Here is a 26,032-nt window from a genome sequence, read left to right on the forward strand (position 1 = left end):
TCCCCCCGCGGCGCCTCCGTGCGCGTGCGCCGCGGCCCCGCGTCTCCCCAGCGGCAGCGAAGGAGTTTGGAAGTTCAAAATGGCCGCCGCGGCGGAGCCCGAGCTGCGAGCGCCCGAGTAAGAGAGCGGCTAGGAGGCTCCTCGCGATGGCGCCTTGGGGAGGAGGGAGGCGGAGGGGGAAGCGCGGGCGAGGGGAGGAGGCGGGCGGCGGGGGGCGTAAGGACGAGAAGCGGCCCGGGTGGAGGTGGCGAAGGAGGAAGGAGGAGGGAGATGGAGGCAGGCGGCTGCTCTGAGCAGAGGGGTTGCTATAGGAGCCGCTCGCCGGCCCAGCGGGGCCGGGCCGGGCCGGGCTAGGCCGGTGGAGCCGCCTCCTGCCGGTGGGGGCCGGGAGGGCGGCAGGGCGCGCGGGAGGCCGCGAGCCGGGCGCGCGCGAGCCGGCCCGCTGGGGGCGGGGGGAGGGGAAGCGGAGCCGGGACCTGCGGGCGCGTGTCCTCAGTTCCGCGTGCGCCTTCCCGCCGCGGGGGGGGCGCGGGGCCCGGCGCTGCCCTCCCCGCTCCCGCACCGCCCGCCCCGCCCCGGGGGAGCGGGTACGCCGCGGCGGGAAGCGGCGGGGGGGCAAGGGGGGATCCTCTTCCTCCGCGTGGTTGCGAGGCCGCTGCCCTCCCGGGCCGGGCGGGTGCCTGGCGGCGCGCAGAGCTCGGGCGTCCCTGAGGGAAAACCAGGCCGGCGCTCCCCGGGATCCCGCCGCCACGCCGCGGCTGTCCGAGCGAGGCCTCCCCGGAGAAGCAGGGGGAGCCGGGCCGGCGGGTGCCTCGGGGCTGCCCCTCCGCCTGCCGCCGCGCCGCTGCCCGCCCTGCGGCGAGCCCACCTCCCCCGAGTCCCGGTCGCTCTCGCGTTATAAAAAGTGCCTTTGCTGGTGGAAGCAAAAAGCGATTTGTTGCCGCCAGCCCCTCCTTCCAGCCCTCGAAATGACTGGCAACTCCCGGCTCCCGTTGGGAAGCGAAGATAGAGCTGCCGCCTCTCCGCCGGACCGGGGGTGCGCTTCCCTGGCGCCCCGGTTAGCGTCGTGAGGTTTAGGTTTGTCGACGCTCGCGAGCTCGTGAACACTTTCTTCTCTGGAACTTTTGCCCAGAGTTGAAAACCTACTCACTTTATGTATAATAAAGCTCCCTTTATTGATCTTCTTTACGATATAAATATTTTAGCCTTATTAATTGCTTTCTATATTTTTTTGCCTTAAAAAGTTGTGATTCAAGGCTTGGTTTATTATTTGTTAGTCGTGGGAGTAGAAAACAGGTGAGGAAAATCAGTGGATGTACACGTGAACCATGTAAAACACATGAGGACATGGAGAGTTTGGTATTGTATAGAGGAACCTAACTGAGAGTAACAAGGTAAAAACTGATGACAGGAAGCCTGAATGTAGGAAAAGATGGGTGGAATCTCTGCAAATCTACATTAACTTCCTGTCATTCTTCTTGAATTTAAAAGTAAAAAAAAGTGGGGCTCTAACAATATCATGTCACAGTTCCTCTGTAGCACTTAAATGTGTAGATACGTATCTGCCTCATCGCCTTCTGAAATATTCTTAAAAAGTTTCTCATCCATGTCATTGTGCCTCTGAAGTATTTAAATGAAGGAAAAGTTTATCCATGTTTTGATGGAATTACTAGAAATAAACAGATTTCTGTATGTGAAGAAACTCTGAAATATTTAATGGATATTAATGAAGTTAATAGTAATTTCATAGTTGAGGTACAACTGCAAAAAGCCAGCGGTTGCATGAGCGGTCTGGCGTGGCCTGAGGTGGCTGTGGTAGTGTACCTCACCTGGTGCCTCCACTACCAGCTTGCTTTTACAGAATGTAAGGTGAAATTATTATGCAGCATTAAAATACATACAATAACAAAATAACTTCCTTATAAATTTCAGTACCGCTTTTTGCTATTAAGGAAGGCTTGTCTGCAGCAGCTTGAACAGATGTGAGTTTTATAGTGTATTGAAGTACCATTAATGTGTTAATCAGGGACTTACACAGCATTTTGTATCTGACTAAAATCTTGAAAGATCCATAATTCCCTTCAAATTCTCCTTGTGACATGTCTCTGCCCTCTGACACATTTGCTCTTGATTGCAAATCCAAGTTGAAAAAGTTTTACATTTTAATACTCTTTCCTATTTTTTTGTGTCTTTTGTGCTAAATGCAATGTAGACCAAACTAATTTTAGGGCAGTTTCTTGTGTTTCTTTCTGATATTCTGTTGTCATAATCATGTGGAGTGGCAAGAGGAAGCAATTAAGAAAAACACCCTTCTTTCTATATGCTTTGAGTAAGCAGAAGTAGTGGTAAAGATGTAAAAGAAAAAGCGTACGGCATTCTGACTTAAGTCTCTGAATATTGCATATTTTTAACTCAAAACAGTCTGTTCACTTAGGAATTTTCTTATTTTAGAACACTGAAGTGTTAATGGTTTTAGCAAATAATTTTAGTGTGTGTTGCAGAAAAGTCTGGATCAATTACTAGTTCTAGAATTTGCATTAACTCAAACAGGAGAGAATCAGTAACTGCGATGTTTGAAGATCCTATCCTTAATTAGGAAGACACTAATCAAATTTATAGTGACGTGCTATCCATTAGGCCTGGCTTAGAATACCTTCGATACATTTATTCTATCGGATCGTCGATCGTATTCTTCAGAAACAACTGTCATATGAAACTAGTAGAGTTCAGAAGGTATTTCTACATTTCTGTGTATATCCCCCCGCCACTCCTGATTGTTGTGTTTAGGGAATTTCTTTTCAGTGAATGAGGCTTGGGATACAGAAAGAGCTATATTTAAGTTATTAGTGTTAGCTAGTAAATTCTGAAACTGTAGTTTAGATGGAGTGAGTCTGTAGAAAGGTGAACTCTAGCACCTATAATATTTGGCAACAGATTTCAAAAGGCAAGTGTCCATCTTGCCACAGACAGTAACTAATCCATGTTCTGAAGGAGATATTTGCTAAACACTGTAAAAACGCTATTGGTAAGCTAGTTTCGGTGTCTAAAGAAGGTAATGTAAGTGAACGCATAACATCAGGACTCAAGTTACATACACTATTTAAAATTGCTGGTTGCTGTGACTAGCTAACTGAAATTACTTTTTTTTTAGAAGAAACACTGTACATTGTTATTTTAATGACCTGCTGTAGACTTACTTGCTGCTTTTTCAGCCAGTGCCATCTGACAGGTCTAACGATTACTGCTTTTTTCTTGGGAAGCTGGTAGACTGTTGTACGCTATCAGAAAGCTTTTCTGAAATTAGACTTCCTTAATATATTGTGTTTCTCAGTAGTGTTCCCTGTATTGCATAAATAATATAAATGCATGATAAGAACAGTTCTTGATTTTCTAACAGGTGTGTACACTTACAGAAAAATTGCAATTAAGAGAATCAGTCAACTATGTGAAATTTTGCAAGATTGTTTCATTAGGTGGTCAGTGTCATCCCTTGAAATAAGTTTTGATATTTGGAACACAACTGTGTTCTGCCATTTGAAAATACTATTTTAAAAGACACAGCTTGGGTTAGGCATCAGAGTGGAGCAGCAAATAAGATAGATAATGGACTGACAGGATGCATAGATACACAAAAGTGGTGTATACTGTTAACAGATACTGTCTGTATTGAACCTGAAAGCATAAGCATTGATTCCACCCACAGGTTTTGTTTAGTTAGTGCATTTGCTGTATCTTCCGTACTAGTTTTGGCAGTCATAGCTGTCTGTTCATAGGAAGTTTACCTGCTGTTGTAACTTAGTTACATTAGTCGTACATTTTTAATTCTCCCAAAGGTAAATAAAATAATTAAATACTGTTAGTTTCTATCATAAAAAAGACTGTCAACACAAGATTAAGGACTGCAGTAGGTTGATAGTACTGATCTGTGGGTTGGTTTTTTTTGCAGGGTTGAAGATGCTGATGCATCAGAGAAAAGTGTAAATGAAGAAAATGGGGAAGTATCAGAGGCAGACCAACCTCAGAACAAACACAGCCGACACAAAAAAAAGAAACACAAACACCGAAGTAAACACAAGAAACATAAACATTCTTCAGAAGAAGATAAGGACAAAAAACATAAACACAGACACAAACATAAGAAACATAAACGGAAAGAGGTAGCTGATACCTCTGACAAAGAAGATGGACCAGCTAAAAGAACTAAAATTGATTTTTTAGCTCCTCTGGAAGACTTGGAGAAACAAAGAGCATTATTGAAAGCTGAACTTGAAAATGAATTAATGGAAGGAAAAGTCCAGTCTGGGATGGGATTAATATTACAAGGTTATGAGTCAGGATCCGAAGAAGAGGGGGAGATCAATGAAAAAGTGCGCAATGGAACGAGACCTACAGCGAAGTCAAACACTAAGGGGAAATTAGAACCTGTGGACAATAAAACAAGTTCCAAGAAAGGAAGTAAGAGTGAATCAAAAGAAAGGACTAGGCATAGATCTGACAAAAAGAAAGGCAAGGTAGGAGTTGATGGAATCAAAGAGAAGACAACTAGAAGCAAGTCAAAAGAGAGGAGGAAATCAAAAAGCCCTTATAAGAGAAGTAAGTCTCAAGATCAGGCAAGGAAATCTAGGTCTCCAATGCTTAAAAGGCGATCTCAGGAGAAAAACAGAAAGTCTAAGTCTCCCCCAGAGGATAGAAATAAGGCTGATGATAAAAGTAAATCAAGAGATCGCAGAAAGTCTCCAGTTGTAAATGAAAACAAAAGCAGAGATCGTGGCAGAAAATCTAAATCTCCGACAGAACTAAGAAGCAAATCCAAAGATAGAAGATCACGGTCCAAAGATAGGAAACCTAGGAGATCAGAGACTGACAAAGAAAAAAAGCCAATTAAATCTCCTTCTAAAGATGCTTCTTCAGGGAAAGAAAACAGATCCCCTAGACGACCTGGCCGTAGTCCAAAAGGAAGAAGCTTATCTCCCAAACAACGTGAAAAGTCAAGAAGAAGCAGATCTCCTCTCTTTAATGATCGTAGATCTAAACAGAGTAAATCCCCCTCTCGAACTCGGTCTCCAGTTAGAAGAGTGAGGAGTAGGTCTGCAGAAAGGAAAAGAAGAGAATCAGAAAGGAGACGGCTTTCTTCTCCCAGGTAACTTAAATATGTCATGAACCACTGCAGAAGTGCATTACGGGAGGAACTATCTTCTAGTGCGGTGTTTATCTCTTTTATTCTGAAAATAGCTATTAAAAAAGGTAATCAGATTGTACATTATATTATGAGTTTACTTTGTATGTATTCAGTTTTTAAAAAATACTCCCCCCAGCTGTCAGACATGCAAATTCAGCTTTGGATGTTAAAAGTCATCAGTTACTTGCTGCTCATACCGTTACTGGTCATTGGCTTGGACTCAGAATTTGACTTCTATTTTGTTTCTTAGATAATAGTTATGTTTCTTTCAGAAATTTCTGTGGAGTGAGAGTCCCGTGTTTATCAGTGTTGGCTGAAAGTGGGTAATTAACGCGAAGCTTTCTCCCCTCAAAAACACCCCTAATGATAGAGTCAGCATGTGTGAACGTAAGCAAATCTTCTGTATCAAGATGTCCTCCTCACAGTCATTTTTTTCTTAAACATATTTTGTATTTTTCGTTTTCTAGAGGTATGGTAGTGTTGGTCTGTTGTATATCATTACCATATTTTGTATACACTTTACAATGAAAGACTAAAATCTTTTTAATGTATTTTTAGTCTTGGCATTTTTTTAAAGACAGTTTTGCCTATGAAATCAGTTACCTTGAAAATTAATGTAAACCATGAGACAATAATTGCTAGCATCTCCTTCTCTGAAGCTGATACGGCCTCAATGGTAAATTCCCAAGTAGAGAATAAGTCTATACATTTTTGGAAGTTAATTCATTAAATATAAGAAGTTCAACAGGCAGAAGATTTCAGCATTACTTTTAGATAGTGAATAATTTAAAATTCTTTATCATGGGGTTTAGCTTCACCCACTCGAGAATTCATACCTTGTCCTTAATTTAAAACCGTATTGGAACAACGATCTAGCTCAGTAAATAAGCACCTAATAAATATCAAAGTGTTTCTGTCTGCATCATTGAAGGTTACTCTGGTTTCAAGTATGGGGTATCTTCTACAGGCGCATTATCAGCTTATTTATCTGTATTACTGCTTAGCAATACTGCAGGTACTTTGGCGGGTGGCCCCAGTGGCATTAACCAGATTAAACAAGTATTATGAACGCTAGCAGTTTATCTGGCTGCTTTCTGGTGAATCAGGAATGTGTTGGCATGACCCCACCTGGAGTGCTGTGTTTAGCTCTGGGGACCCCAACACAAAAAGGACATGGACCTGTTAGAGTGGGTCCAGAGGAGGCCACGAAGGTGACTTTGGGGTTGGAGCACCTCCCCTGTGAGGACAGACTGGGAGAGTTGGGGTTGTTCAGCCCTGAGAAGAGAAGGCTCCAGGAAGACCCTGCAGCAGCTTTTTAGTACCTAAAGGGGGCCTACAAAAAGCTGGAGAGGAACTTCAAACTTAGAAGGGCATGCAATCATAGGATGAGGAGTAATGTCTTTAGACTGAAAGAGGATAGATTTATATTAAATGTAAAGGAAGTAGTTCTTCACTGTGAGGGTGGTGAGGCACTGGAACAGGTTTCCCAGAGAAGTTGTGGCTGCCCCCTCCCTGGCAGTGTTCAAGGCCAGGTTGGACGGGGCTTTAAGCAACTTGGTCTAGTGGAAGATGTCCCTGCCCATGGCAGGGAGGTCAGAACTGGATGATCTGTAAGGTCCCTTCCAACCCAAACCATTCTGTGATTCTATGATAGTATTTGACTTTTCTTTCATAGCATTTTGCATCTTTCAGTTTTCATTTCTTGTGACAGCTTTCACTGCAGTCAGTTTGAATTAGTTGTCTAGACACTATTTCAAGTGATGCATGTGTCTAGAATTTTGCTATCAAATTCATACTCTGTAACACCATGGTGAGCAACGTGTGAGTGGGGGACTGCTAAGAAATATTTTCTACTGGAAGTGTTTGCAGATCAACAGGAATAATCTTTCTTTGTGGGACATCCTGAACTAACTCCAACTATGCTGGAGTTTTAACTACCTGTAATTACTCAGGCTGCCAGAGAATTTCAGAACCTTTAATGAACAGTTTTAACAAATAATCCCAGTAATTTTACTTTCATGTTTGTTTACAGTGTTCAAATCATATACAATACCTCTCAGGTTTTTGACTGAAGTTACTCATTGTATGATGTTACTATGAATTCTTAATCAGCTTCTACTTTTTATCTTACACATGTGATCCTGAACAGATTTTTTTTTTTAATCAGATATTTTGTTTGGATTTTGGCAGCATAACCACTCTGTTAGCCAGGAAACCTAGAACTGTCAGTTCATCCTGTGACTGTTTTGTAATATTGTTCACAAGAACATAACATAAATTAAATGGGTTAAAGAGATCAGCTTGCTCCAGCATTTGAGTACAGTAATTTCTTGTAGAAACTGTCAGTGTTTCTGCATGTGCATATATTTTCCATCTGACCCACTGTTTACTATTTTGCATCAGTGCCATGTGCCTGGTCATTATACATAGCTAAGATAACTGAAGCTGATATAGCAGTCTCAAAACAAACAAAAAAACATTACAGAATGGGTGGAATTAATCTCTCAGACCCAAGAGATTTTGTTCACTGATGACATATAACACCTAAAATAATGTGTTCCAATTTGATTTTTAAAAAAAAGGGGGGGGGAATAGAGTAGCAGTATTATCTTTGAACAATTGTATGGAAATATTTTCCAAGAATTTCTGTTGCAGCCTCATTAGAATAATTGTTAAAATATTTTTAACTTCTTTCCAATTTTTGATTGAAGTCTTGCTGTTGTGGAATACAAAGAAGCTCTTCAGTGTAGTTGTCCCATCAAGGGTTTTTTTTCTTGAGTAATTGTGAACCTGTACAGACAAGAATGAACAAATTATTAATAGTATATAGTGTCAAACTTGAACTGTTTTTTAATTTGAGAAAGGTTAGTTTACATGTTTGTTAAGAATTTTAATTTTCAGCTACTAATTAGAATGTGTGAAATGTTGAAGGTGTCCAGTTCTAGTGCCCAAATTGAAATAGACATTAAAGTCATTGTTGTGAAGGTGCATGGTCCTAAATTTCAATACCGTGTTGCAAAGTTGCTGAGAAGATTCTCAAGAATTAGATTTTCGGTTGTATGTATTGTTTAAATACTGTTTTTGGTAACCATGAAAGCAGCCACTATTTATGTAAGACCTAAACACAAGTTTTGTTTAAAAACCTCTCTTAGTTTTGTGGGAGTAATTGACAATCTCTGTTTCCAGAGTTGTGCTGAACTAGACCTGTGTATGGGCACATATTTCTCAGGGTGGGGAGACGCACAGGAAGGGCAGCCAGCTCTGCAGCACACTTATCCACCCCTCCCTCAGAAGCCCATCTGGTGGTCCCTCACCTGCAGTAAGATTTTAAAGTGAGCTTTTAGGGGAGATGGTGATTTTTGTTTTCAGCTTGCTCCTGATTTTACTACCATTCTCTTCCTCTATCTTAAGAACACGGACCAGAGATGATATCTTGTCTAGACGTGAAAGATCAAAAGATGTTAGCCCACCCAGTAGATGGTCCCCATCCAGAAGAAGGTCTCGGTCCCCCATTAGAAGGAGGTCTCGTTCACCCCTTCGACGTAGCCGATCTCCAAGAAGGCGGAGTAGGTCTCCTCGGAGGAGGTAAAGACACACCACGTTTTTTAATATATTTTATAAAATATTACTAAAAGAATTAAGATTGCTCTTTTTTGTGTAAAAATAAGATGCATTTTTATGTCCACGTTTATATATGCTAGCATAGTTGAATTCATTTTGTCCTCCATTAATTAATTTGTTTAATTACTTGGAGTCATTTTGTATGTTTGTGTTTGATGAATAGATTTTCCTCCTTTTCTTCAAAAAAGCCAAACCAAATCAAAACCTCCAAAACCCAAACCCCTCTTACTGTTACCAGGGATAGAGGCCGAAGAAGTAGATCTCGCCTTCGAAGGAGGTCCAGGTCACGTGGTGGCCATAGACGTAGGAGCAGAAGCAAAGTTAAAGAAGACAAATTTAAAGGTAGTCTTTCTGAGGGTATGAAAGCTGAACAGGAGTCTTCATCAGATGAAAAGTAAGAATTAATTTCTAACTTGTGTTGATAATCTAAAAATACACTTGTAGTGTAAAAATACACATTGATACTGAGAATGAACTGACATTTGTCTTCATGGTGTAGTTTTTGGGTTGTCACCTAAAACCTTAATCATTTTTAGTACTTGTGATCTTGTCAAATTTACTGTTGGGGTAATCTGAAAAACTTTGGAGTATGCAAGAAATACCAAGACCTGTTGGCTAGTGATCACACCTGAGGGGATGAGATGTTGTTAGGTTTCTAAATTCAGCTTGATCAGTATCTTGTGAAAATATTTGGTCCACTTTCTCAAGCAATAAGCTTGAGGAAAAACTGTAATAGCTGAAAGGATTAATTGTTATCTGCAAATTGTTTTTATATTTGCTAAATATCTACTTAATCCAGTTGAACAAGAGTATGCATTCTTAATCAAATTATTAAGGAAGAATGATGCTGGAATGAAAATCGACACGGTTTTTTGTTTGTTTTTTCCTCTTAAAAACAGTTACTGTTAATTGTTTGCAGTTAAAAATGAAATACACAAAGTCCCAATGAAATACAAAAGATAAGTTTTCTTTGTAAGGAGATGTAAATATACACACTGGGATTTGATACGCCTTTGCTTTTTGAGTCAGTTGAACAGCTATTGTTTAACATATTGCGTGCTTTCTGTGCCAAAGAACTGCATGTGGTAAAATTCACTAAATAATCTTACACTTACGATGTTATATAAAAAATAATTTTTATAGTCTTGAAGACTTTGATTTAGAAGAAGAGGATGAAGAAGCAGAGATAAGACAAAGAAGATTACAGCGGCAAGCAATTGTTCAGGTACATGGTTAAATCATCACGTGGGTTACAGAAACGAATTTTATGGTTTTAGTGTAAAATGTTGTGATAAGGCTCTTAGTCTGTTACTACATTGTGACAGTAATTACTATATTTTTTCCAACTATTGCGAATGCTAACCTCAAAATTTACACTTCTATTGCAACAGCATTGCTTTTAAGACAGAAGCGACTCTTCTGTGGATCATTTTTGTGTTTCAGTTGGACGTTCTCTGACAGTCCTATGACATGTTAAAAATATTCTTTAATTATCTAGGTTTTCTTTGTAGCTGTATCATTGATATCATAGTGTCAATATAGCATTGTTACATATCAGTTAACTCAAGTGGTCAGTTTGTTTCAAGTAGAAGTTGTCTTTGTCCATTTCCAAAACTTCATAAAGCCACTGACATGGGTTCCCCCTTTATGAATGCAGATAATGTATTCGGTTACATGTGTGAGTTCCCATGAACTTCTTATTCCTGGTAAGAAGGTAGTGGTAGTGACAGGTAGTATGTGGTTGAGACCCCTGAAAAGGAGCTGTGGCCAAAGAGGATGTAATTTTACAGTACAAGTCAGGTGTCTCTTTTTAAAGCTGGGATTTGGCACATAGTTAGAACATAGTAAGCAAAATGCTGTAGCGTATTTACTTAATATTTAGTTATAAAACCACTGTTCATCATTTGACTTTTATGCAAAGCCCATTGTAAAATCCCTCAGAACTATGACTGAGCAAAACCATATAAAGTAAATTATTTTTAAAGGCCGGTGGTTACACCTGTTGTTGGTCCATGCAAAAAGCAAATTCCAGAGCTTCATTCCCTAAATGGGAAGCCGCTGCTTGTATTACTGAATCGTTCAACCTTGATAACTGAGTGGTATCAGCATCTATTAATATTGATTTTTAACTTTTGGGAGAGGAAGTATAATTTCATACTACTTAAGTTAGAAAAAAATAATTTGTAAAGGTGTAGTCTTGAACTTTTTTAATGCCTTTGAAATTTTTCAACAAGAAGGAATGAATAAACAGGACCTCCAATTCAAGTAAAAAACCTGAATCTAAAACCTACTTTTCTGTACCATAACAGTAATGAAAATGGGAATGATTCTAGTATGTAAGATATAAAATCATGTTTTCCTTAAAGACTTTGTTTCAATACTTGTGTACCAGAATGTTTTAGTAATAAATCTGTCGCTACTGACATTTTGTCATGCACAACAAAATCACTTTTTACAGAAATGTAAAAGCCTAAAGGACACATGTGAATTTTTCAGTCTTATTTTATGGTTTGGGCTGTAGTGCATTGTGGCAAAATGAGTTTTTTAAAGCTGTATCCCATTCTGCAAATAATCTGCTGCCTTTAGAGATGTAGCTGATTATGAAAGCAAAGATTAAAGTTTAGCACAAACCATTGAAAGACCAAGTATAAAAATGTTTAAATTGTGATAAGCTGTGATGTTGAGATTAATAATTAAATTACTTTTTAGAAATACAAAGGCCAGACAGAAGACAGTAATATATCTGTACCATCTGAACCAAGCAGTCCTCAGAGCAGTACACGTAGTCGCTCAAATTCGCCAGACGACATCCTAGAAAGAGTAGCTGCTGATGTTAAGGAGTATGAACGGGAAAATGTGGACACATTTGAGGCATCAGTAAAAGCCAAGCACAACCTTATGACAGTTGAACAGAACAATGGTAAGGATCTGAAATCTCACTTTATAATGCAGTTTGTGAAAGCTCAGACATTTGGCTTAGTTTCCTTATATGCTTCTAGTGTTGGAAGGCTGACTTTTTGGGCAGAATTTGAGAATGTTTCCACAAATATTATGGTACTTTAAACATAACATTAAAATGCTTGCTTGGTAAGGAGCATGGTATGAATGGAACATGTTCTCTGTTTTTCTAATAACTCTTGACACAATTCATGGTATATGTTTGGAAGAGCAAATAACAATGTCCGTCTTTATAGTTAAGAATCACCCTTTTTAACTTCCAGATTTTTCTTTTCAGTTATGCTTGTTGTTTTCTTAGAAGCTTATTATAGTCCCAGTCTTTATTTTGGGGTGGGTTGGAAACCATGGCCCTTTTGTCCCTTTCTTTGGTCAGAGCCACTGTGTCAGAAGAATTAGGTAGGTCTGTGGTATTTAGAATGATTAAGGCTTTTGAAAGTCAATGTTAGTACATCCATTTTAGTGGCATAACTTGCTGTAGAAATAGCTGTTTGCTCCTCTTCCTCCCTTCACATAATCTATTGTACAGCAATACTGAAATGAAATACAGCTTTCTATAAAACCTGCTTTGTGCATGCTGCAGCAAAAGGAACGTAATTTCTCGGTGCACCCTGTAATATTGACAATCAGCTTTTTTTTTTTTGTCTTTGAAAGTGGGTTACTGTACATCTTCCAAATAGTCAAAGGTGTGTCTTGTTGCTGTGTGGTCATACTTGAGCTAGTTTTAACTACTTCAGTTTCTCTTTTCAGTTTAATTGCAACAGCACACTGTTTAACAAGGGCTGTGAAACCTGCCCAACCCCTCAGGAAGTAGTTGGACGGTTAGCTTCTATTTCATGTCATGTGCTAGATGTATCCTTGGGGGCTCAATATGCTGTCTTCTAGTGGATGCTGCTCTTTGAAGTAATAAAGCTGCATCTCTTTGGGACTGTTGTACTGCTCTGTAGTTTGTCCTGGTGTTCCCTTGAGCAGTATGTTTTCAGATCGTTCTGCAGTGTAGGTGGAAAGAACTATCTTAGGCACTTTTCCTGTATTAGCATACCACAAGTTTAGACTTAGTCTTCTTATGTGTAACAGACAATATCTTTTTCCTTTTTTGTCGAGGCATGTACTGCTTTCTAATTTTGTCCACTAAACTGTTAACTAGATATTTTAAAGGCATGAAACAGGTTTGTTTTCAAAAATAGATCAGTTCCACTCAAGTCTGGGAATTTTCATATATTGGTAGGATTCTTGGTTGGAGGTAGCTATAACAACATATGGAAGCAGTGGATCATCTTTGTTTATAAGAGCCATTTTTTATTTATATCCTGACCTCATAATGGGCCAGGATAGTAAGCTGCTGAGGAACTAGTTAATAACTTATTGTAGCCCAATGAAAGTGTGAGTAACCGGAACTAAAAATTTGAGGAAGTTGCTGGGTCTGTATCTTGAAACAGAGGTTTACCTGTCTCCCCATAGTGTCAGGTGACAAGTCTATACCTTGAAACAAGAGTGTCAGCATGATGGATGGGAGTTTTTGATGCTGTCAGAAGATTTCAGTCTAGTTATTTTGTATGAAAGTGGTTGCCTATATGCATCATGAGACCTGAAGCATCTGAGGTTGACCACTTATTTTTCTGCATTGCTTATTACCCTAAAGGGAGTGTCTGTGATTTACCATGGTCACGAAGGGATGCTACCATAATGTGTGTTATGAAGTAGTTTGAAGTTTACTTGCTTTCACTGATGTGTACTTAATTTATATTTCTTTGCTTTTATTTTATCAACCAAGTAAAATGTCTTTGAGACTTTAAAGATGATTAAAAGGTGAGAAAGGGAGAATCTTGCCCACATTAAAAAAGTTTCTCTTAAGCATAATAGTTAACATTGTCTTTGACTAAAAGCTACACACAAAGTCCATTTTGACAGGGTGGAAGAAAACATTTTTCATAGAAACAACTCGGCTTTACAACTTCAAATTTTTAGGAAAATACCTTGTATTTGGATTAGCAGAAAAGCCCAAAATTGTACATAGAAAACATGTCTGTATTTTTTTCTGTGTATACACAGTCATTTATCTTTCTTTATCTGCATATATAAATATAGTCATTATCTGTAGGGATCATGTAAGTATGTACTTTTTTTTTTTCTGCTGTGTGAATTATTTGAAAGCTATTATACTTAATTTTTCAAGGAGGTATAAATTTTTGAGTGCTTTGAAGAACTTAACCAATCTGAGTTTTGTATTTGTAGAATGTAAAATGGTATTTCTTAGAAACATTAGTAGAGCTACCTGTTTGCCTACATACTGATCTTAGATTATATTGTAAAGATACCAGTCACGATCTATACTCGTAACAGAGTTATTAGTTTGTCGTCTTTTTCATGTTGAGTAATCTAAATTTCATTTTAAGGTTCAGCTCAGAAGAAACTGCTAGCTCCTGATATGTTCACAGAATCAGATGATATGTTCGCTGCATACTTTGATGTAGGTAATTCTTGGTGATTAAATGTGTAATTTTTTTTTTTTTTTTTTGCTTGAGAGTTACTGTCACTTGAGGTTTGTGGGAACTTTGTTTTGTATAAGCATGTGTAACTGAGTATGTTAGTATAGTATGTTCTATATTATATAGTATGTTCTGAATCTTTTGATCAGCCGAGGCAGACAAAGTAGCTCTTAATTAGTATTTCAGTGAAAGAAAACCTGTTGAAATTAGTGGGAGTTTTACCAGAGTAAGCAGTTGGGGAATTTACCTGCTGTTTGAGTAGGACCTAATAAGGGCATAAGCTTTATGTTAATATTGCCATGCTGCACTGTTCTAAACAAGTGCTTTTTTCAGAGGTTCATATATGGTTAATTAAAAAGTGTCTGTGTAAGATATTTTAATTTGCTAATGATGTTGTGTTGGAGTGATGTGGTGGTTGGTTTGGTGGGTTGTTCTGTTTTTTGGATCAAGAGAGATATTTCCTGGTTATACTGTTGCACTATTCCAGCAACTTTTCTCTAAACGTGCTGAAGTGGCTTGCAAAGATTGGCAGTCCAGTGACCAGTTTTGAGATCTTACTTGCCATTCTCTGTAAATCTACTTCATTGTTGCTGATGCAGATCACTGAGAAATAAGTCAAGATAAAAATTTTCTTCTTAACTTAGAAATTCTCCAGTTAATTTTGGTTTATGGCAGATACAATCTACTTAGTTACGACAAAAGCATTGGTGAAAAAAGTCTGTCATGGTGTCACTCTAGTAACACTGATAATAAAATTTTAAAAATCAAAACCTCCTTGGCCTGGAAAAAGATAAATGCTTGAAGGACAGTGTGAGGGGGTCCATTTTTAAAAATTTGGATGTTACAAGTAGGGAGTTACATGGCTTGTGAGCAGTTCCCCCTTCCAGAAACTCTTGTTCAATTGAAGATATTCTTTACTACTCATAGACTTGAATCTGTGATAATATATTGCCAAATCTGTTAAGAGATGTCAACAGCAATTGTAGTAATTTTAGGATCGTAAGTATAATAGTATGAAATTTGTGAAGTGGCGCCGAATGAACAGAAATTCCAGGCTTAAACGGTTACATTTTCCTTACAAATTGCTCAACTTTTTTACTGCGAAAATACTGTGCGTAACGGTCTTATTCAGATGTTCTAAAATTTACATTGTAACATGACTTGTATAGATTCCTTGTGGGTGTTAACTGAAACTTTTCCCATTTATGTTTAATAATAGTTCTATTGCTTGATCTCATCCTCTCCCCTTGCATCAGTCTTTACATACTGGTATGTAAATAGCATTTTGTGTTCAATAGTTTCTCTCTCCTACAAGATCAATGTGTTTGTACTGTGGAGAGGAACAGTGTTTCAGTAGGAAAAAATGAGCTTTTGATAAGTAAACATCAAGGGGAAAAAGAGCACACAAGCAATGTTGTTACTTTTGTTTTTATTTCAGAGTGCTCGTCTAAGGGCTGCTGGGTTTGGAAAAGACTTCAAAGAAAACCCCAATCTCAGGGATAACTGGACTGATGCAGAAGGCTATTACCGTAAGTTGTGTTTGTTGATTTGCAAGGACAGCTGGAGTGAGGGTGCTGAATGGAAAAGATCCTCATGTAAAAGTACTGAAATATTCTTCTAATGTAACGTAATGAATGAAATGACCATGCAGGTTTTAACCTCACTTATGAAAAGACTCCAGACTTAACAGCATCACAGTTTTTTCCCCATAATTTCCATAAAACTAGGGGATACAAAACATTGTACACTATGAAATTAAGTGATTATACTATTTATCCTGTTTTTCTGAATTAGACAGAATGGTTTGTTTTTCGTAAAAAGTTTCATTATGTACGTCACTCGTAACTTTAAATTGCTTGATTTTATCCTTTAGGTGTTAATATAGGTGAAGTTCTAGATAAACGTTACAATGTCTATGGTTACACTGGTCAGGGAGTCTTCAGTAACGTAGTGCGAGCCAGGGACATGGCAAGAGCAAACCAAGAAGTAGCAGTTAAAATCATCAGGAACAATGAACTTATGTAAGTAATGGGTTTGTTTAATAATAATAAAGCATATGTAACAGCTGGAAGTTTTTCATTACGTGATTTGAATCTCCCTTTGTTTCAAGTGAAGTAACAGATTACAGCTGTGATTCCTGCCTTTTCTGCTAATATCAGCCAGATAATGGGAAGCGCTTCAGGACTATGTATCCACACTTCTTTACAGCTATCACAGGAGAAGGGTACTTGCATTTTCATCAGGCACTTTCTCATTTGCAAAACTGCAGGGAAACAGTGGCAGCAAGAAACAAAGTTACAGTTAATTATGAGGCCTGCCCAGCCCTAAAATCTTTGAGGCGGGAGTCGTGAACTGTAAAAATTTTGTTTTGATGGACCAAATCAATTTGGCACGCTATGGGTTGGATCCTAACCAATCATCTGCAACTTACAAAAAGACCTCCGTACGCTAATTGGTTTTCTATATTCTCTATATGTTGGCATGTATGTAAGATACATAGAAAGGGATGGGACTCTCCCTATTGAAATAAAATCTCGAGGTCTTTCAGCATAAGTGAGCATTAACAAGTTGGATCTGTTAAACTACATTATGTGAGGACTTGTCTGTAATATTAATTCTCAGTATCTGTTGCAGTTTTTCTAGTCATTGTATTATGTCCTCTTCCATTAAAGACAACATAAATGAAAATCTTTTCCATGCATTTTACCTTGGAAGTTTTAAAGGTTGATTTTCTCTGTGTGTAACTGCGTTATTTTGAGTTATATAAATAGGTATCTAGAAAAAGAGGGGGGATGATAAGCTATTTCATTTTAAAATGTTGTATATATAATCAGTTGGGTGTGTACTTTATAGTCAGTAGCTTAAAACTTTTTTTAATAATGTATGTGGTTAAGTACTTTTATTAAAAAAGTAAACTTCTCAAATGAGTGCTGTTTGAAACTAAAGTGTAGTAACAAAGGAGGAAATCTAATTCTAGCTTCACATGCAACCGGAAGGGAGGAGGAAAGGATGAGTAGGTTACAAAGGCACTGTGAAGATCAGAGAACTAAATAAACTTACCCAATGTGTAGACACTGACAGCAAACCACTGTTGTGAGTTTTTTGAAGCCACAGTACATTAAGTAATGACAAGACACTTCTTATTTCTGGATAATTATAACTACGCAAGTGAATGTCTAGATTTTTTAAAAGTGTTACAATTTCACTGATTTTGTTTTATAATCACATTTCTTTGTTTTTAGGCAAAAAACTGGCCTAAAAGAACTGGAATTTTTGAAGAAACTTAATGATGCAGATCCTGATGACAAGTTTCATTGTCTACGGTTGTTCAGGCATTTCTACCACAAACAACATCTCTGTCTGGTATTTGAGCCACTCAGGTAAGATGACAAATGTTTGGAGTTCTCTGTAAAAAGTAAAGTACTACTGAGTGATCTTTACCTTTCTGGTTTTGGCCATTGTTTTGGTACCTCATTTATTGCCAAGATTCAAAAGAAACTTTAAAAAAAAATACCTGGAGGCACAAATCTACAGAGTACTGAACTGGTTTTGATTTACTTAAAGCATCATTGTGAACTTTCTGCCTCAACATTATTTGAAACAAGATAATGTGTTATTAAAGATGGTCATCTCAACAGTGCTGCTTTTAATTACTTTTTGGGGGGATGTATTTTTATTAGATTTTGTAATTCTTTATTGTAAGGGTTTGGATTAAGAATGCGTTCCCAGAGACGTTCTGCAAATGCTGTATATTCTGTGAAGAGCAAATATATAACAGCATTCTGAGGAAGAAGGTTGTTACAGTGGTTTCTTTGCATGCTCACTTTTTCTTTGAATAGCTAAGCTCTTTTGACAGGTTAATTGTAGACATTGTTTTATGATAGATCTGGATATATTAATTGCCTTAGGTCCCATTCCTGCTTAGAGACATTCCATGCTTAGAGACTGAATTTTCTGTGTATGTCATATTTTAATTTTCGTCATAATTGAGGTGAAGACAAGTTCTATGCTGAAGCAGTGCAAATTTTATTAAATTACTATTTTCATTAATAAGCCATACAACAAATTATTTTCTTGTGCTGTACTATCTCTTTACAGAATACTTGTACATTATTTATATCCAATGATGGTTTTGTCCTGGAATTGTGGTCTTCTTATTTGCTGTTTAAGTCACAAAAAAATCACCTCCTCAACTTGTATCTTTTGCATACTTCCCTATTTATTTATTCATGAGGAAAATTAGTACAAAGGCTTTACAGTTGTTAAGAAAATTATGTTCATGTGCAAATAAGTCTTCTCAGATTAATCTTGATTAAAGGTGTGTTTTGAACTAAGTCCATTCTAGTAATTCCACAGTATAGGATAGATCTGATTGACCAGCATTTTTATGTCATTGCTAGGGCTAACAGAGTGGTATGCATGTTAAGTTGAATGCTGATTTTCTCCAAAAATGTCTAAAGCTAACCAGCTTGTTCGTCTTAAAGTTTAGGAGGCCACTATGTTTTTCTTTGTTAAGCTCTTTTCTATTCTTTCTCCCTTTCTTTTAATAGTATGAATTTACGAGAGGTGTTAAAGAAGTATGGGAAAGATGTTGGACTCCATATTAAAGCTGTGCGTTCCTACAGCCAGCAGTTGTTCCTGGCTTTAAAACTTCTTAAAAGATGCAATATCCTACATGCAGATATTAAACCAGATAATATTTTGGTAAGCAATAAATAATTGAAACTTATTTTGCACAGTCTATAGTGTAAAATTAAGTATTTGAAATTAGTAGCACTGTTAATTTAGGTGAAGTCAAAATTTAGTTTAACTGAAAATGTTAAGGGTTCATGTTTTGATATAAAATGCTATTGTAGTATAAATAGTAAGAAATATAACAGAGCATCTAAATACAATCTTTTACTTAGTACAATCTTTCTCAAACCAACATGCATCCACTTGGTACCTTTATAGAAAGCAGATCTTCCAAAGACAGTATCCTTTCTTAGGAGAAATCTTGGGACTTTTTCCATCAAGAGTTGAAAAATGCTCTTGCTTTCTGCAAAACGGAAGTAGGTTGTTTGAGTCTGGATGGATATTTTGTTTATTGAATTGAGATAATGGGGAAAAGCCCTTAATGCCTTTTCTTCTCTTTTGTTTCCATTAAACATTCTGGTTAGCAGGGCATGAGAGCTACATCAGAGGAATCAAACAGGTTTCCTTTGGTTTTCTCGGTGGTCATCCCTGTGACAAACTCAGATTCTTATTTTATTGAAAATGTTCTCCTCTTGCTATCCTAGCAGTAAATACTATGTAAGCATGAGATATGTGAATAAGATGCTGGTTTATGAGTGGTAGTCTGGACGTTAGACTTGGAAGTCTAAACTGATACGATTTCAGTATCTGGAATGAAATCTGGGCCCACCAAGGATATTTTGGTAAGGGAAAAGTGTGTGAAACTGACCTTTTGTGTTATTTTGTAGCATCTGAAGACATTAGCTGTCACTTCAACAAAGTTTTACGATTTCTTTAGCATACAGAGAGGAAGGACTGAAATATGGGAAGAACTTCCAGTTTAAAGGCTGAACGTTTTTCTTATCTCTGATTTAAATGTATTGTCACTTTTACAGTGCTATTGGCAATACTGTCTACAAATAGTGCTAATGAATATTTATGTTTAACTTTCAGGTGAATGAGTCTAAAACGATATTAAAGCTTTGCGATTTTGGATCAGCTTCACATGTTGCAGATAATGACATCACACCGTATCTAGTTAGTAGATTTTACCGAGCTCCAGAAATCAGTAAGTACATTTGTATTGGCTACATGTATCAAACAGTAGCAGGATATACCAGTACTAGCAAATGAGAATTTGACTTGAATTTACTCTCTCTTTGGTCTTAGCAAAACATCACTCTGGAAATATGATGACAGTCAAAAATTCAGACTTTGAAAGCATGCTTGTGTGACTCTTCATTTATGTTGGTGGTCAGCTCAGTGAGGACAGGGAGAAGTCATTCTGATTGATTATAGTTATGTTTTAATTTGGAGGTATTGTTCTGACTTCTTGTTTTTTACTAACTTAATTCATGCTCATTAGTTTGGGTGTTAGGTAAAAACCTGCCTTTCTAAAATAGGGATACTGTACAAAGGTTTGCATCCTTCTTTTATGGTGATTTCTTATTCCTAAGAGGAGGAGCACCAATACAGTTTACAAATCAGAATTTTTTTCATCTGTTTGGTTTTGTGATATGACATTGTTTAAGGCTGTCTTTATGGAAATAACTGAAATTGTCCCTGTTTCAGTTATAGGAAAAATCTATGACTATGGTATAGATATGTGGTCTGTAGGCTGCACATTATATGAACTTTATACAGGAAAAATACTTTTTCCTGGCAAAACCAATAACCACATGTTGAAACTAGCTATGGATCTCAAAGGAAAGATGCCAAACAAGGTAAGAAAAATAAGTATATGATTTTTAATTAATATCTGAAACTGCTATAATGAACAGTAAAACATTCTTTCTTTCTTTCTTCTCCCTGAATTCTGTTTCTTATCATGTACATCTTCTCTTAACAGCAAGTAAATATCAGACATCGCTCTGACTGTATAATTTATATTGATTTAAAATCTTATGAAGTGAAAGTATACAGCTTCTTTTTCATAGACTAAGTATAAATTGAAAGCAGAAACCTTCTAAGCACTGACCTGAAAAAAATACGTAAGTCAATGGAAGATATGTGTTTTTTCAACTGGTTTGAACTGTGGTTTTTTTATTTAATCTAGACATTTCTTGCTGTCCTGATATATTTTTCATTAGTATTAAATTATTCATGTTGCAGTAAGTTAGTAGACATTGATGCTAATTCTGGAATTTGTAAGAGAAAGAGAACTTGCGTGAAACTCTTGCCTCTCCTTCGTTTTCCAGATGATTCGAAAAGGTGTGTTCAAAGATCAGCACTTTGATCAAAATCTCAACTTTATGTATATAGAAGTAGATAAAGTGACAGAAAGGGTAAGTCCTTTATGTGTCAACCAACCCTTTACTTTTTTTCAAGCTTTTCTACTATTACGGTCTTTCAAACATATCTTGACATCTTAATTAAAAATAAGATTTTATAATCTCTTAGAATGTCCTTTTGCATCAGTATAGACAGGTTACATAGTAATAAACTGGCAACAGAGTATTTTTCCTACAATTTAGGAACGCGTTTAAGAGCACTCTTAAGTCTTGGTATGTATACAGACAGTCTCCACATATCTATCCTTAAATTACTAATAGAATAAATTCTGCCTTTATTTTAGAGCAGGATGTCCAACTTCAGTATGATGTGCTTATGTCATAGGAGGTCACTATTACTTTCAGTATCATTTTTTAACATAGTGTATTTATCAAGAATCAGATATTGGAACTTTCCACGTGGAATTTTGATGTTGTCGGTTAACTGGAATGTTAGGTTCACATATGCACCTGCTGTTGGTGAAAGATGTGGCCTGGCCTGCCCCCAACAGCGTTATTTCCACTCTTTTCCTTTGCCCATGTGAGGATTTATGAGGCCATATGATGACGAAGGGCAAATATGAGAGAACCCAGGAAAAAAATTGCTGCTGAAGCTGTGTAAAAGGGATAGGGGTTTTGTGCAATGCTTCTGTTCTACAAGGTTGCCATTTTTGTATTTGTAGGAGAAAGTTACTGTTATGAGCACCATTAATCCAACCAAGGACCTGTTAGCAGACTTGATTGGGTGCCAACGACTCCCTGAAGACCAGCGTAAAAAAGTACACCAGCTAAAGGACTTGTTGGACCAGATTCTAATGTTAGACCCAGCTAAACGGATTAGCATCAACCAGGCTCTGCAGCACGCCTTCATCCAGGAAAAAATTTAAACCAGATGAAGAAGTTCAAAGGGTTTGAGTAATTAAGATACAAAGACTGAAGAAATTTCACAGCAGTTATTAATGTATATAAACATAAATATTTCCCCTGCAAAGTTGAGGAAGAAATGATACATTTGAATTAACATCAAGGCTGATATTTCTTTTAGAAATGTTAGAGTAATTCTGTTTTGTGTCTTATGTGAAAATTTTCACTGTAGAACTGTTTTAATTGCCAAGACTGCACAGAAGTACAATGCTAATGTATATGGTTGCAGTTCATATATATTATAAAAAGAAAAAAGCATCTGTTATAAAAAAAAAAAAGAAAGAAAAAAAAAAGAGCAGTAATACTGGGTGGTTGATTTGTTTTTAGCAGACTTGGCTTCATTTTTGTCTTTAAAAAATGGCCAGCATAAATGCTGTTTATATTCACATTTTCCTAGGTGTGTGTGTGCAGGCCACAGCAGCATGCCCTTGGTGTAGTCAGTGCCGAAGGGGGTCTGTTCCTTCTTGAGCCTGCCCGCAGGGATGGTCTCCTCTTTTAAAGCAGGTTGTGTACAACTTTCAGTACACTGAAGGTAAGCTAACCCATCAACATCACCGGTGTTTAAGCTGTTATTTTACTGGAACAACTGACAAATGAGAGACAATAGCGTTGTGGCAGAATTCCCTGCATGTTTGATAAATGATCTTGTTTTATTTTCTGGCATTGCAACCGTGGCATAGTTACAACTTCTGTTCTGTTCATCACATTTAAAACTTTGAGAGTGCGCACTTGATGGATAGAGCGCCTTCAGTGTACTGTTTCTTATTACTTTAATTTTTTTAATCAACTTGCTATAGACTTTGTATACATTTTGTTAAATACAGTTCACTATGACATAGAACCAATACTTACAGAAGAGTTTTCATTTAGTAATTACATACGTTGGGATCTCATTCGAAAGACCTTATATCTAAAGGAGAGATAGACAACATAATGAAATTTTTAACTATTTGTATGTCATTTTGAAAGTGTACTGCTTTATGCTAAAAGTGTTTCATTTGTTCATTGTTTTCATTATTTGTGATCATGTTGTCTTTCAATACAGGCATAAACCTTCCACTCTTGAACAAAGCAGCTGCTTTTTAAAAGCGGTAATTGCTTCTTTACCTTTTATTTCTTTTGTAAATGAAGCTTTTCTTTAAGAAATGTGACTTTAAAGTGTTGTCTCTTGCATAAAACAGTTGACACTTACTTATTGTAAAGTGAAGATTGTTCTGCTGCATGTAAAGTGGACCATGCAGATTTCTGTATGTTTTCAGTATGCATCATTAGATAATAAAGTCTTTTGTGAACAAGGCATTTGTAGCCATTTTTAAAAGAATCTGTCTTCAGTGATGGTAAATCAGGTAATTCATAAGACCCACCCCCGCATTTCCTATTAATCATTTAATTTAAAGGGATTATTAAACGTTAGAATCTTTGGGGAAGCTATAGGCTATGTTAATTTGATATATAATTATCACTGCTTAAACAAAACCAAAGCAAAAAACCCTACAGATACTGTCTGTCTGCTTTCATTGTAATGAAATTATTCCTGTAGGACATGGGATTAAATTCAGGCTTTAACTAATGTTTGTGCTGTTTTTCTCACTTTTCCTTTTGATGGTGCTGAAAGAGAAAAAGGAAAGCGAGTCACAGGCCACTCAACGCCTACTCCATGGGTCTGATTTGCTGAGACACCAACTTCACCTTCCTAACAAGGTTATTTCTGACAGCATGTGTAGATAAACATTTAGCAACAAGTTAAAACAGCTTGAAACATTTCAGTTGGTTATACAGGGTGAGGAAAACAGAATCAAACTTTTCAGGTCCATACTGCTGTTTTAATGTTCTCTTTTTGACAATGTTAAGAAGTTCATCTCTTTGTTCTTACTATATTCTGACAAGCTGTGAAAACCCCACTGGTTTCACGTACTTTATAATACTTCTTTGAACTAAGAAGGATTTTTGTATCCATCTAGGTACATAATGGCAACAATCATGCACTCTTAGTGCACTCAAGAATGGAAAAATGACACAAAGCAGTCATTCTGCTGGTGGGGAATACCCCACCGAGGAGATGTAATGAACTAACTACGAAAACAAGCAGGAGATGGGTGGTTTTGTATGCCTATTTGGAACCTTCAACCTGTCTCTTCTCAATTTATATTGTAAAATTCTTAATAAAAAATAATCTCTCCTTATTTCCACATATTAAGGTACCTTGTTCATACAGGAAATAAAAATAAATAGCTTTCAAGTTTAATGAAATACTAGTTGCTTGCTAATTAAATACAGAAAGTAACTTGCACTTTTCACAACATAGGCAGCACTTCTGAGGGCAGTTTTACACAGATGTAGTAATAGCTTACTCTTTCTGTTGCTTTGTACTTTATTCTTAAAATAGGAATATAAAACAGTGAAATGAGTTGGTGATACAGAAACAAAGCAGTAGAAAAGATGCCCCTTAATGCCTACAGAACTGTTTTAAGCTATTCTGGAGAAGCATAAAGTTGCTCGTTTACTTGTTCTTTGTGTTGTAGGTGCAGCTCAAAAGAAGATGATGGCTACCAGAAGACATGAACAAAGGTTTCTGTCCTATAAAAGATATGAAAAATACTCTTCATGTAGTTCTGTCTTAATCTTCTGGTTTCCAGCATTCCAATTTAGAATTGATTAACACTGCTGCAGCACTGATTAATTCCTGAAACATACTTACTGTACTAGAATTTGTTACGTAGATGTGTGTGTTTCATTTGTGGTTGAAGAGATTTTTTTTTTTTATTGTGATTAACTTTAGGTAAATAAGCATTGCTGTTTAAATGCAGTTTTCTTAAAATGATGGAATGATAAGTACAAAACTTCTGAAATTTAGGAAAAAATCTGCCATTATATTTGGTTAAAATACATGTGGTTTAACTAGTAGATAATTAAGCAGATGATGCACTTTTAAAGTTTGGCAGGTTCTTTATTCATTTTAATTCTGTCAAACTTTATTGTTGATACAGAGGCTAGCTGACGGGGTTTATTCAAAACAAGTGGATTTCAGTCCTCCATCCAGTATCAGCTGCAGCTGATACTTCTTGTTGCCAACAATAGAAAATATTTAGTTCTGGCTTCAGAAGCTGTTGGAATTGAGGACTTTTGACACTGTTAAGGAACCTCTCCAGTCTTAGGCAATACCTGTCCCAGTAGCCTGTGGTCTGAGGAGAGCAGAGTAGCTGTAGTGCCACTGCGGTCAGCTGAATTCCAGTGGCTGCAGCATGCTGCAAACAGAACAGCTGTGCAACAGAGTGTTCGTGTTGAACTTTTTCTTTCTCAGCTGATCTAAGAGGGAGGATAATTTATCTTTTCCTTCTGTAAGTGAAGATGTAGTTTGTATCTTCACAAGGGCCTACATGTAGAGAGTTTGGCTAAATCTGCTGTGCTAATTTCTGTTTCCTTCTCCATCATGGTGACAAGGAGATTCACATTTAACATACTTAGTTTGCCAAACATGCAGAAAGAACAAGATACTAGCCCTATACAGTTAGAATGTGTTTTTAATACCTTGGTGTATACTACTGTAATTTACGAGTTGAAAACTGTTTAAGAGCTTTTGATAAAATATAATGATTCCTTTAAAAGCTTTTTAATAATACTTTATCTCCATGCATAGGGTAAGTGGCATTAAACCTCTGAAGAACCTTTATGTGTATATTGACCCGTACAGAGAAGGCAGACCAGTCTGTGATACTACTGGAGATAGAACGATCTTCTACAGTATGTGTAAAATTGTAACTTGGGTGGAGGATGTTGGGAAGTGGCAGTTGCTTGAAATTAATAAAGTACGCTTAAAACCTGCATGCATCCTGTTTTCTGTTGTGTTTACAAATGTCATACTGCAAAACTGCTAAATATAT

The 26,032-nt window shown here is 37.3% G+C and overlaps 1 protein-coding gene across 3 annotated transcripts; it reads left to right on the forward strand.

Annotated features, from left to right (window-relative positions):
* The first annotated feature begins 9 nt into the window (after positions 1–9).
* PRP4K (pre-mRNA processing factor kinase PRP4K) lies at positions 10–25,973 on the forward strand. 3 transcript variants are annotated; one of them, XR_012633150.1, is made up of 19 exons: positions 10–117; positions 3,947–5,140; positions 8,591–8,764; positions 9,039–9,194; positions 9,944–10,025; positions 11,510–11,720; positions 14,152–14,225; positions 15,683–15,773; positions 16,118–16,265; positions 17,487–17,624; positions 18,795–18,948; positions 19,912–20,026; positions 20,530–20,681; positions 21,156–21,242; positions 21,911–22,683; positions 23,197–23,242; positions 23,767–23,852; positions 24,674–24,719; positions 25,789–25,973. XR_012633150.1 is itself a non-coding variant. In XM_074899617.1 (15 exons), the coding sequence occupies exons 1-15, from the start codon at positions 80–82 to the stop codon at positions 22,112–22,114; spliced, it is 3,018 nt and encodes a 1,005-aa protein (XP_074755718.1). In that variant the 5' UTR covers positions 10–79; the 3' UTR covers positions 22,115–23,448. The 3 variants fall into 3 exon arrangements, 1 of the variants encoding a protein (XP_074755718.1); XR_012633151.1 differs by having other exon boundaries at positions 21,911–22,188; positions 22,549–23,242; XM_074899617.1 differs by lacking the exons at positions 23,767–23,852; positions 24,674–24,719; positions 25,789–25,973 and having other exon boundaries at positions 21,911–23,448.
* The last annotated feature ends 59 nt before the right edge of the window (positions 25,974–26,032 follow it).

The sequence above is a fragment of the Athene noctua genome, chromosome 2 (genome assembly GCF_965140245.1).
Source record: "Athene noctua chromosome 2, bAthNoc1.hap1.1, whole genome shotgun sequence".
NCBI classification, from domain to species: domain Eukaryota; kingdom Metazoa; phylum Chordata; class Aves; order Strigiformes; family Strigidae; genus Athene; species Athene noctua.